We start from the raw sequence: 13,147 nt of genomic DNA on the forward strand, positions 1-13,147 counted from the left end.
GCTGAGAGCTGAGCTCCGAGATAGTAGGGTGTTCAATGAAGCTACTGCGTATTGTATGTCGTATTGTATAGTGTTTTATTGTGATTGTGTATAGAGCTGTAATGTATGTGAAATATTCGTTACATGAACGTGTATATCTGCACAATACTTACATTAAGTGCAGAAAATCGTGCGTTAGGACAAGACGAAAGTTTCAAGCAAAATTTCGTTATCTCCTTACTGAAGCGTGTTTGGTACAAGGATCATAAGTAAAAATCTGTGGCCCCCTTGTAGCCCAGATTTAACGGCAAGTTATTTTTATTTGTGGGGAATGTTAAAAAATGTAGTTTATGGGAACAACCCTCACACACTAGATAAACTTAAAGACAATATAAGAGCTGCAATTGCATCCATCTGTGGTGAAGAACTTGATAGAGTAACCGAAAACTTCATTAGGAGATGCCAATTATGTTTGGCAGTGCATGGGGAACATTTTCAGCATAAACTGTGAAAATGGTGAGTTAAATGCATGATAATGATTTTTGAGCATCAACTGTAAACATGGTGAGTAAAATGCACGATAATGATTTTGAGCACCGTATTCTGCCGTACATACGCACGTGTGGTAGCCGGCAACTGAAACGTCACTGGCGGCCAAGGTCGACTGAGAAAGTCCCTGCCAAGCAAAAATAAAAACCCTGTATTATGTCCTACATCTACTCTAATCTGTTTGTCGTATTCATACGTTCGTCTACCCCTTCCATTTTTAACACCTACACTTCCCTCAAAAACCAACTGAACAAGTTCTGGGTGTCTTAAGATGCGTCCTATCATTCTTTTCTTCTGGTCAAATGTTGCTAAATCATTCTCACACCAACTCAATTTAGTACCTCTTCATTCATAATCTGATCTGTCCATCCCACTTTCAGCATTTTTCTTTAACACCACATTTCAAAAGTTTCTATTCTCTTTCTTTCTGAGCTAGTTATCATCCATATTTCACTGCCATGCTCCAGACAAAAGTCTTCAAAACAATCTTTCTAATTCCTATATCAATGTTCGAAGTGAGCAAATTTCTTTTCTTAACCCGTGTGGGGTCGCGTCTGCTCGTTTCAACCATTTCTGGTTATTTTGATTAATCCTTCCACTAACACTTTATTTTACTTCCTACCCCTCAGTACCTTTCATTGGACTCGTCCACACTTCTGGTACACCACTGTTCTCCCTCTCCACTCCTTCAGTGAGTGACAAGCTGGCTATCCAATCGTTTCATTTGCACGCGACTCCTCATGTTACCTATTTATTTATTTATTGTATGGCATATATACATATATACAGAAACAAGAAAGCAAGTACATTATATTTTAATGTCCAAAGATGTTATCCATTCTAGAGCCTCTGTATTAGCCTCTAAAAAATCAAACCAATCTCCAGGGTAGGCTCTTCTGCTCCACTCCTTTACAATGTGTTCGATGGTTTGAAAAGGAGCACCACAGTCACACTCGGGGGATTGTAACTTTCCCCATTTATACAGGGACGCAGCACAGACACCATGACCACATCGAATCCTATTAAGGATGGTCCAAGTTCTTCTTGGGAGATCAGACCTCGAATTAGGTGGGAAGAAAGGCCAGAGATGTTCATCTGTTTTTGAGATCCAATCTTCCTTCCATTGGGCATAGGGGTTGAAATTGTCTTCTGTGAGCTTCTGAGCAAACTTAACTGGCGGATGTCTAGATTTCAACTGGTTCCTCTGAAGGTCAGGAATATTGGAGTAGATGGGCAAGTCAGGGTTCTCATTTATCTTGGAGTATTCTCTCAACAGGGCTTGTGCTCTATGGAATGAAGGAGGCAGGATGTTGCTCAAGACAGGAACCCAGTGGGTAGGAGTTGATCTTATTACACCTGAAATAATCCTCATTGTGTTGTTGAGTTGAGTGTCCAGAAGTTTCACATGGCAGCTGTTGATCCACACAGGAGCACAATATTCTGCCGCAGAGAAAACTAAACCAAGGGCAGAACATCTCAAGGTAGCTGCAGAAGCACCGAAGGTTGTACCACACAACTTCTGCAGAATGTTGTTACGACTCCTAATCTTTGCTGCTGTATTTACTAGATGTTGCCTGAAGAAGAGTGTCCAATCTAATGTTATACCTAAGTACTTTGGGTCATTATTGTGTCTGAGGACCTTACCGTTAAAAGACACTTGGAGAGTACAGTTTGCCATTTTGTTATTTAGATGAAAGCAGGACACCTCAGTTTTGCTGGTGTTTGGTTGGAGTATCCATTTCTGAAAATAGTCACTAAGAATGGAAAGGTCATCAGTTAAAATGTTCTCCATTTCTTTCAGGTTACTATGACTTGTAGCTAAAGCTATATCATCAGCATAGCAAAATTTTCTAGATTTCGTTGGTGGCAAATCTAATATATACAGATTGAACAGGAGAGGAGCCAAGACTGATCCTTGAGGGAGACCATTGTTCAATCTTCTCAGCTTGCTAGTCCTATTCCCTAGAACAACCTGAAAGAGTCTATTATTCAGCATGTTTCCAATTAATTGTACCGTGGTTTTGCATGGTAATACCTGAAGAAGTTTATACAGCAGCCCTTCTCTCCAAACCGTGTCATAAGCAGCAGAAAGATCCAGAAAAACAGCAGAGGTTTTCAACTGTTGCTGAAATCCTGCTTCAATGCATGTTGTGAGTGCAAGGACTTGGCCACAACAGCTACGATTCTGCCTAAAACCAGCTTGGTCAATAGGAATATGTTGATTAATTACAATGCTAATTCTGTTGTATAGTAGTCTTTCAAGGAGTTTATAGCAACAACTGAGGAGAGCAATTGGTCTGTAGCTTTGTGGTATATCTTTTGGTTTGCCAGGTTTCAATATGGCAAGGATTTTAGTCATCTTAAACTCCTTAGGAAGAACACCTATCTGAAGTATGTGGGTAAAGAAGCACGTCAACCACCTTCTCACATTCCGTCCCATATTTACGATAAATTCAGGATGTATTCCATCAAAACCTGGTGCCTTACCAACTTTCATGTCCTTTAATGCTGTATCAACCTCATCAATCGTGAAGGCTTCAGAGTACTCGGAAGAGGTTGGAGAGGTACATTTAAGTATCCTTAGGTTCTTTTTCACCGTTTTTGTATGTTTTTTAATCTTTAGTAACCCTTGAAGTTAAAACAATATGGGAGGCTATTTTGTTTGGTGAGATAGTTGACTTCTCTCTACCTCCTGTTGAGCTTCCTCCAAGTTTTCTCAGTAGGCTCCAGGCTTCTCTACTGGAATGAGAGAAATCCAAGTTACTAAATGTTTCTGTCCATTTCTGTCTACGATTTTCATCCAGACTCCGCAATAGCACCTCACCAGTCTTATGTGCACCTCTTTCAAGAAAATCTTTGTATAGGGCATCACTCTGTTCACTCCATCCAGGAATGTATTCTTTCCTGTAGCCTCTTCCGATGTGCTTTTTGGCTACAGATTTCACAAGCCCTACAAATCTCTGATAATTATCGCTGGTTGCCGGAATCCATCTGATGCATTTGTCCAGCTCTCCAGAGAATTTCGTCCAGTTTGCCTTTTTAAAGTTCCAGCATGGGCGTGGGAAAGATCTAATTAAGGGAACAGAGATGCCCATCTCAAGGAAAATTAGTCTGTGTTGACTATTTGGGAAGTCCCCCAAAACTTCTCTCATCATGGGTAGAGGGTTGCCAACAGAGTCACATGTGACGAAACAGAGGTCTGGGTTGGACTCTCGCTTCCAAGCAGCAGATCTAAACGTGCCTTTGTCTTTTGCATCAAATGTAAGATGTACATTTTGGTCTTCTGACCATTCTACTAAAGCTATGCCGCAAACATCGTTTCTTGCATATTTCTAAGTTTCATGATGGCTGTTGAAGTCGCCAGCATAGATAGTTGGGATGACTTGCATCTGGAAGATGGCCAGCAGATGGCTGGAGGTTTGTAGATATTTACGATGGTTACATCTTGCAGTTTTATTGTTACAGTATGAATATTATTAATTGTACTAGATGATATGAATTCAACCTGCTCCAAGTTGTTACGGGCACATGTAGCAATACCATATACATTGTCAAAGGTAGCACCAATAATACTATAACCATAAATCTTCCCTCTCTTGCTTAGTTCATCTTCTGTACCAGCATGTGTTTCTTGAATGAGTACCAGATCAATGTCATTATTACGTAGCAATTTTGACAAAACATCACACTTAGATCCACTGATACCTTCAGTATTCAGTTGGCAAATTTTAATACCATGTCCAAGTTTGAGTCATGTTACTTGTCTCCATTCTATTCAACCATGTGCGACTCATGGCGTAGACTTATTTATCATGCGGGAAGTGCACTGATATCCATTGTTGAGTAGAGAGAGAAGGAGCATTGTCTAGATGTGTGTTAACACATTGGAGACCAAGCCCGAGTATGTATCGGGTTGCGGTAACAGCGTAGATTGATCCGCACCCGAGGCTAACTCAGGCCCGCGAATTTATTACATTGTCAAGACAGCCAGAACGAGAATCAGGCGGGAACTATATATACCACTTTGTAGAACTTTCATAACAGCTATACCGTGCGCTTGATTCATCTGTCGTTTTCTCAAACTTATAGCAGCTTATATTTGCACGTGTTCGCTTCTAAACTCCATGCTTCCAGCTGCTCAAGGTGCGCGCTTTCAGAGTTTTGTTAACATCGTGTGAAGTGTTTAGTGATTTGTTTCTGCTATCATGAGTGGATCACATTGAATGAAAATGGAATTGTAGAAATGTTACAAGAGATTTTTGATGACAGTGGTTCAGAAGAAGAGGTAGATGATTCTGATCTAGACCCTGATTTTGAACTTTCATGTTAGTGATGAAGGTATTTAAAACCTTTTCTATCATATTCTACCCAGTTTTGACAATGGTGTACAATAATGCATATAGTTTTGAAACGCAGAGGAATAGCACTTATTTTGAGCATAAATATAACATAAAACACTATTGAATACAAACATATAATTTTCTTATATATAGCATTGATATGAATTACAGTTGGAAGAAATTAATTAATTAATTAATTAATGCAGCAATGTGACATACAGGACATGCAAAACTCAATCAGGCAAGAATTTGCACATGTAGCTCTTACGTTTTTGGACATGCTCAGGACAGTCTCATTTGATGCTCCAGTAGTAGTCTGCCATCGTATGCCTGTCCCATCGCTCTTGATAATGCTCTTCCATTGTCTTGAGGTTTTTATGTAAGCGTTACCCCTGCACATTGCTAACATCACTAAGGTTTTCAGGAAACTGATCACTGTGACCGATAGACCTTCTTAAACAACAAAAGGGACTAATCACCTCGCAGCCAAATAAGGGGTTCAACCTGATTTGATTCCGCTTATTTCACATTAAAAGATTCGTTGAATTCCCCACTTGGAACTTGTGATAACAGATTGCCAACACATGATAATAATGGTCGAAGACAACGTGAGGAAGTCCGTTGTGCTCACGCCGATTCACGCGACATTTTCATCTATATTCACAACATTTGTTTTTCAACCAACCCATCATGTGATTTCTACGTACCTTGTGTTCACGCCGATTCAAGCAACATTTTCATCTATCTTTACAACATTCGTTTTTCAACCAACCCATCATGTGATTTCTAAGTACCTGACTAGGTTTTAATCTGACGATTGATAAGATCATAGCTCGTAAATCCATACCAGCCCACTCTTATTGGAAAAAGCTGTTCCTAATTATAAGCATTCAAATGCCACCGTGTGAAGATTGTCATGATCTCAAACATTATACGAATGATCATTCATAGTAACTCACTGCAACATTTCCATTTCACTCACCTCATATGTATCTTAGCAATTTTATAGTAACCACTTGTTTTTAATAGACACAATATAGTCTTATTGACCGTTTTAAATTGTTTAAATTAGCTTTTTATCACAAAGTAATATTAGACCTTATGGAACATTTTATATTATATGACCTGGGTACAGGGCCCTGACCTATCTTTGGTTTAAGTCCTTTTCTAGCTGATGATGCTTACTAAGTATAAGTGAAACATGTCCTAGTTCTAACATCTGTATAATGGTTATACCCTAAATATAAGGACTGTTATGTATTGGAAAGGTGGTTTAATTAATGTTGTAATTCCTGAAGATTGTTTCTGTGGTTTCCCATTTTCACACCAGGCAAATGCTGCATCTGTAGGCCTACCTTAATAAAGGCCACAGCCGCTTCCTTTCCCCTCCTAGCCCTTTTCTCTCCCATCGTCGCCATAAGACCTATCTGAGTTGGTGCGGCATAAAGCAACTTGTAAAAAAAATTCATCACATATAAGGGATTGAATGTGAGGACCATCAAACACACCTGTTTTTCCTGAATGACAAACCAGGAAAAGCAGAAACATTGTATTGAAAATATTTTTTCATTAATCACACATTTTACGAATTGCTTCATCAAGCCAAGCTTGATATGAAGTGGGGAGAAGATGATGCTGTCTTGGCTGACAATAGGTTTATTCACAATATCTGGCAACCCTACTTCGAGAGTTTCATGTTCGGGCCACTCCTTCTGTGTCCAGTGTTTCTCCCAAGTGCGGCTATCCCACAAGCACAGGTAGCAAGGTTATTTCATGAAACCTTTCTGTTGTCCAAGGAGGAAGTTCACCATTTTATGATATACAAATGATCCAGTTATGGTCAGTAAGCTTATCATTGATTTGATGTCATGCCATCACTGAATTTGATAAAGATACTGATTCCCATAGGGAACCTGAAATATTAGTTCCAAATGAGTAAATTTATAATACCAATATATTTGGTTTTATATTATAAATTTTCCAGCTAACTCATTCCTGGTTGCCAGCATTTCGCCCCAGTGTGCCACGTTGGGCTCATCAAGCACTGCCGGTGGCTCCAAATGGCCTACGCAGTGGCCTCCACGGTATGCACTAGCCATGCGTCTTGGCGGGTGTGCCATTTACCAACTGATGAGCCCAACTTGGCACACTGGGGCAAAACGCTGGCAACCAAGAATGAGTTAGATGGAAAATTTATAATGTCCAATAACGGATGAACTACATTGGTATTATCACTGAATTTGTCACTCAATTCTTAATTGTTCTATTGTGTGAAATTAGTATATTCCCATTTTTTTAAAAACAGGTTCCTATCGGTTTTTCAGTAATTACATGCGTGATTGAGAGGAATAGAAGGGTATTTTATGAGCCCCTTAATACAGTTTAAGAATTTGAAAACAGAATGTCTATATCTTCAATGAATCGGAAGATATTTGAGGTGGACAACTTAGTTGAATCACCCTGTATATAAGAAAACACAACGGTCCAATAATACTGCCCTGTGAGACCACCTATTAATCATTAAAAGATCAGTTAATACTTCAACTGCTCTAATTGTCAGAGTTCTATTTTCTAGAAATTTAATCACCCATTCAATCACTTTTTTTTGTCTAGTCCAATAGCCCTCATTTTCATCAGTAATCTCCCATGGTCTACCCCATACCTTGCCAACCTGCGCTCATCGAGCCAGGGTGCTCGGCTCAGAGTAGTCCACAACAGCTGACTAGTCATTCTCCCGCACGCTCGCTCTGCTTCTCACTTAGAATCATTTGCACGCAGAGTTCGAGAGGTGATTGAAAGAGTGGAGGAAATGCATAGCGAACTGTTTTTATGACACCATTTTCCATCTTGCCTAAGAAGTTTTTAATGATTTTGTGAGATACTAATAATAGGCCCTAATCCTTTATTGAAAATGGTTTTAAATTCAAAATTATCAAAATGGTATTTGATTCAGTGGATTAAAATATAATTGATTTTTATAGTTTGCTTATAAATGTGTTAAAATCAGAAATAAAATTCTGTTTTGATTTTGGGAGACAACAAATATATGTTTATGAATAATCAATCACCTTTGTTTAAATGTTTAAAATGCTTTATTTTCATTTATTTTAAAAATCAATTAAGTCTGCTTTATGTTTAAATGCATGTTTATCGTGAGAATGTTAGGCGAGACGGGCGGTCTTTCCCACATTGCTCTTTGGGGTTAACAGCTGCCTGAACTTGCTGTTTAGTCACTCCGTCATATCTGTCTCGCTAGGGCAGTTATTCGGCTCACTTGCAAGTTAGCTGCCCTAGCCACCCGGTGAGCAGTTGAGCTGCAAAGGTATGGATCTAACTAACCTATCAAAAGCCTTGGATAGGTCAATAGCAATACAGTCCATTTTACCTGAATCAAAAATATCTGCTATATCTTGTTAGAATCCAACAGGTTGAGCTTCAATGGAATAACCTTTCTTAAACCCAGACTGCTTTCTATCAAACAAGTTAGCAATATTGCAAACACATCAAGCTGACTGGCCTGTAACTATCTGCTTTATGTTTGTCACCCTTTCCCTTGCACCGGGGCTACTACTGCAACTTTCCATTAATCCTCAGCAAGCAAGCGTCGTGACACTTGTGGATCATAACTGGTGTCGTGAGGTCCAGGGGACCTCTGGGACCTCACATGTTTAAGCCTGAATAAGGTTATCAGTTTCTGTAAAATGTCATTAGATCAACAATGAATTGCTGTATCATGAACTGCTTAAAGATACATAAAACATTTCTAATTGTTTAACTGCAACATGATTTATTCAAAAAACAAACTTAAGTGTAAACTAACAGATCTTACATTTGTAGCAGTACTTTTGAAACATATTTCACATTTGGAAAATTAAAATATATCCTACTATCCATTTCCACTTCTATTACAACGTCTAAGTTCAAAAAGTAATTGTTTAAGAAGCCTTTTTCGTGGACAGTCGAGATTTTCTTCTGATGACGCAGAGCACAGTTCTCTGCGAAACTTAAAGAAATTCACCTTAATTTCTTGACACAGCATAAGCCCAAAAGCCTACAGTATCATGCCTATATCCTACTCATAACACCGAAATGAAATAAGCAAGTCTGTTCTTTCCCCATTCGCTTCAATTCACTAAAATATCCTTTAATTTGAAGATCTCCTTAAAAAAATACACTACTGTATGATAATCAGTACTGTCATCATCAGAATCCTCTATGCCACTGGTGCATTCATCTAATACTGCTAACACATCCTCTTCAAAAGAAGCACTGCCATTACACAATTCTGATGGTCGGCTTGGTCATAATTATAACTACAAAACGACTTTTGTACAGCAAAAAAGAAAGTCTCACCAGAACAAATTTTACATAACCGGCATTGCAAGGTCCGGGAGACCACTCGAGTTATGTAGGCCTAGTTAGTATAACAGAGCACGTTCCGATGTTATCGCAGCAGATGCTGGAAGCTAACTGATTAGCTTGAAGGTACTGGGACTACCAGTCATTGCTCGAAAGGAATGGCACAGAACAAACAAAAAAACCTGCGGGAGGTTCCAGGGACGTCACGATACTTGCTGAGGGTTAATTTGCTATCGCTCCTTCATGCAAACCATAATCAGATTAGTATTTTAGATATGGTGCTATATCCATGTTCCACTGTATTTATAGTGAATGCATTTCTAAATACTACTGCCTTGATTACAATTACAAAAACTTCTGTAATAGTTCCATGTCCCCTAACTCAGTCTGTTATGATCACTTTTTACTTCAATGTCATCATTAAACTATGAATTGTATTCTGGAGAAGATAGATTTAATGCTTATAGTTAATACTATATTGATTACCGTACTCACTTTTTTTTTTACTTCCTACTGAATGAATTTTGTAACCGTGTCCCAGAATGTAGCCTACATTTGATAGTTCCAAGTAATTGTTTGGTGTGTGGAATTTTTCCTCTTCAATACTGATAGCAAGAGCAACTCTAGCTTAAGAACCACAGTCTAATGGCTTTTTAAGTCTGGAGTGCAGACCAGAATCTGAAACTGTAATTCAACACTTTTTTAAACAGAAGTCCTGAAACACATGCTTTAAGTAATTTAATGATATGCCTACATAGACTTTCTCCTGGAGAAGTCGCCAGAAATACTTCCACAGTAAATTCGAACGTCTTTATATAACCAATCGTATGAAATAGTCTGATGCAATGATACAGTTAACCTCAATGGAGAATCGAGTAACCCTTGTAAAGTTTTGTTCTACCTCTATTGGAGATATCTGCACAGTCATTTAAGAAGGAAGTAAGTCCCAATATTTCGTGACTTACGATTAACTAAAAGGTAATTTAACGCATGGACGGAAGTTTTACTACTTAGCAAAGACAACTTACATCCTGATCTTGTTTTGCTCCATACTTTCACAGTAAAATCCCGAGACGATATAGAAGAGAACGACTGCAAAAGGTGAGATCTTGATAATGTTCAAGTAGTCGGTTTCCGGGAATTCCTTGCACAACGGTATACGCAAAAAGTACAATACGAAAAGGATCTCAACTTCAAAGCGTAGTGTTCTGTGATTAACGATACGAGGACGGTGGTAATATAGTAAATTGCCCAAATATGACAGCCTCTTTTAGGTTAGAGGATATCATATTGCAAAGATCATGCTTCAAGGTGGAAACCTAACGACCGTCTTCATTCGCAACAAAGATTGGAACGTATATGAAACTAACGTACAACTAAGTACATGTATAGCGGAAATCTAGCTAACCTGTAGTATATTTCAGGTCTGTTTCCTCCCATCATTCCCTCTTTGCATGGAATTTCGGCAATGTTGCCAGGTGAACAGACGAAGATGAGAGGAAAAAGACTGTGTAGTAAGTTTCAAATTGTTGCAGCGTTAAGTTATATTTATGACAAATTCATTCAAGACTTAGCCCGTGCTACTATATAATATGGTGTATGAAAAATCCTTGAATATCCCCCTAATAAAATGCAGCATGAAACTAGTAGTACAGCAACGCAACGCAGGCCGAAGTGTTCGACAGTAATGAAGTCTTCAATTCTATTCTAGCCTGTTAGTCTTGCGTTGAATTTCATATTTATTATTTCTTCTACCGCATTCGTCTGATGGCCTTGCTGGAACCAAGGTCCCACACCGCCGGCTGCGCAGTAGCGTGTGATTGGGGGAAGAGATGGCCATGCGTGTTCCTCCATGTTGAGGGCACTCCTGGGCTCGCCGAAGAGATCGTAGTAAGGAATATTGTACCAGTAAAATAGCCCGACTTTATGAATTAATTTTAAAGTTAGCACGAAGTAGTTCTCAGGGCAATACTGGGTGATTCTAGCTAGGGCTTGGTACAGGAGGCAGGATCCTATAAAATACAGTAGAGACAATACGCGACACTGAGCGAGATATCGAGGGACAGCTATTGGAGCTCACTCTAGCGGATAGACCTGAACAGTACTGATTCTCTCATAAGAGCACGTGTATTTTTGTGTGAAGTTTTTGGTGTTATTTATGCGCTTTCAGTGAGCTGACATAATTAAATAGTAGCGTGTGTCATTCCTTGATATCTCCTCTCAACATGAGGGGAAAGGTATTTGCTGTGTTTGGCTGCAGTAATTACGAAGTAGAGAAAAATGCGCGGTCGTTCTTCAGGTTCCCTCGTGACAAGAACATGTAAGTAATATTGTGTTTTCATATATATTCTTCCAGTGACAGAGATTTTTATAGTACTTCATAATCTTCTGACCTGCTCGGCCCATATTTTAACTGGCATAAAATATAATACGCATATTTTATTCTATAGTGCAGCAGTTAACCTTCAATAACGATGTGTTGTAGGTGTGATCTGTGGGTTTTGAAATGTCACAGAAGTGATTTGGATAAGGTGTACAAGAAAGAAGGGACGTTACGCTTATATAAGAATTATAAGATCTGTTCAGATCATTTCCAGGCTAGCGACTTTAAAAATCTTCGACTATACAACCAAGGGTACCGGTATGTTACATTTTTACTCTAATTGTACGTAAATATTACTCAAAGCATCACTATCGACAACATTTTCATACTTTTCTTTCTTTAATCTCTCTTCTCAGATTAAAGCCGGAATTTTATAGTTTTTCTTTCTGTTAGTAGGCTTCATGTTAAGAGGAAAATTGTCCAGCTTTTAAATGTTAATTCATTGCATCATGTGTGTAAGGAATGTGCCGATATTTTTATTGACAAGTGTCTTAATGTGATCATACAATGTTTTTTAAATGTGAAAAAAGACAAATCCAGCCGTAAAATTTCAGGCAGGAATGCTAAAGCTAAAAAGTAACGCATAAATGAAAGATCAAGCAATTTCACAGCAGCCCATTTCATATCTTGTTTATGTGTCTACTTTCAGTCTTTGAATAATAACCGCCGGGCTGAGTGGCTCAGACGGTTAAGGCGCTGGCCTTCTAACCCCAACTTGGCAGGTTCGATCCTGGCTCAGTCCGGTGGTATTTGAAGGTGCTCAAATACGACAGCCCCGTGTCGGTAGATTTACTGGCACGTAAAAGAACTCCTGCGGGACTAAATTCCGGCACCTCGGCGTCTCCGAAGACCTTAAAAAAAGTAGTTAGTGGGACGTAAAACATATAACATTATTATTATTGAATAATAACCTTTTACATAATTCTTCATTCATCTATCCAGAATTGCTTTAGGAACTTTGAAGTTAATATCTCAGTACCACTTTCTTTCTAGACGTAATTTATTTATCCACTTCCGTATATACATTTCCATTGATATTTGAATTTAGCGCGATTTGTTCAGGTCAAGTCACTAGGAGCGCCACCGTCGAATTGTCTCCCATTTTAGCAATGCGAAATCCGTAAGTGTCGCGTAATGTCTCTACTGTATTTGATCCTATCTACAAGAAAAATTTTAAAGAGACTGAATAATAGTTTTTTATTCAGAAAATGCATTTCAAAGTACACATCACCTTACTGTTGATAGTCGCTTGTTTTCAGCATGACCCGTGCTCCCAGTTCACCAGGCTGAACGGGGCTGGAACACGTTCTGGAAGTTGCCAATATAGGGACCGTGCGTAACAACAAATTTTCGACCGCAGCGCCCCTAGCGGAAGAGACGATTATTCATCGGTAGGAGAAACAAAAGAATAATATCAGCTGTCGTTGTTTACTTATTGAAATGTGTTGTGAATACGTATAATTTGAATTAATCAGCTATGCCGAATGCTGTTATTATTGTGGGTTTTAAGAAAATTACCTATAGTTCACAGTATTTT

The 13,147-nt window shown here is 38.8% G+C and overlaps 1 protein-coding gene across 9 annotated transcripts in view; it reads right to left on the bottom strand.

The window, feature by feature from the left end:
- The window catches only part of Rift (Riboflavin transporter), a 256,069-nt gene that overhangs the window by 121,681 nt on the left and 121,241 nt on the right, over positions 1-13,147 (bottom strand). For 4 of the 9 annotated variants that reach the window (XM_067145886.2, XM_067145878.2, XM_067145885.2 and 1 more), the window contains exon 1: positions 10,636-10,819. The exons of 3 other annotated variants lie outside the window; for them this stretch is intronic. In XM_067145886.2, coding sequence (XP_067001987.2) covers positions 10,636-10,670 — 35 coding nt within the window. In that variant the 5' untranslated portion in view covers positions 10,671-10,819. Of the gene's footprint in view, positions 1-5,136; positions 5,892-10,255; positions 10,609-10,635; positions 10,820-13,147 lie in introns of those variants that run through there. 2 more of the 9 variants (XM_067145879.2, XM_067145882.2) reach the window with 2 other exon arrangements.

The sequence above is a fragment of the Anabrus simplex genome, chromosome 4 (assembly GCF_040414725.1).
Source record: "Anabrus simplex isolate iqAnaSimp1 chromosome 4, ASM4041472v1, whole genome shotgun sequence".
Classification (NCBI taxonomy): Eukaryota; Metazoa; Arthropoda; class Insecta; order Orthoptera; family Tettigoniidae; genus Anabrus; species Anabrus simplex.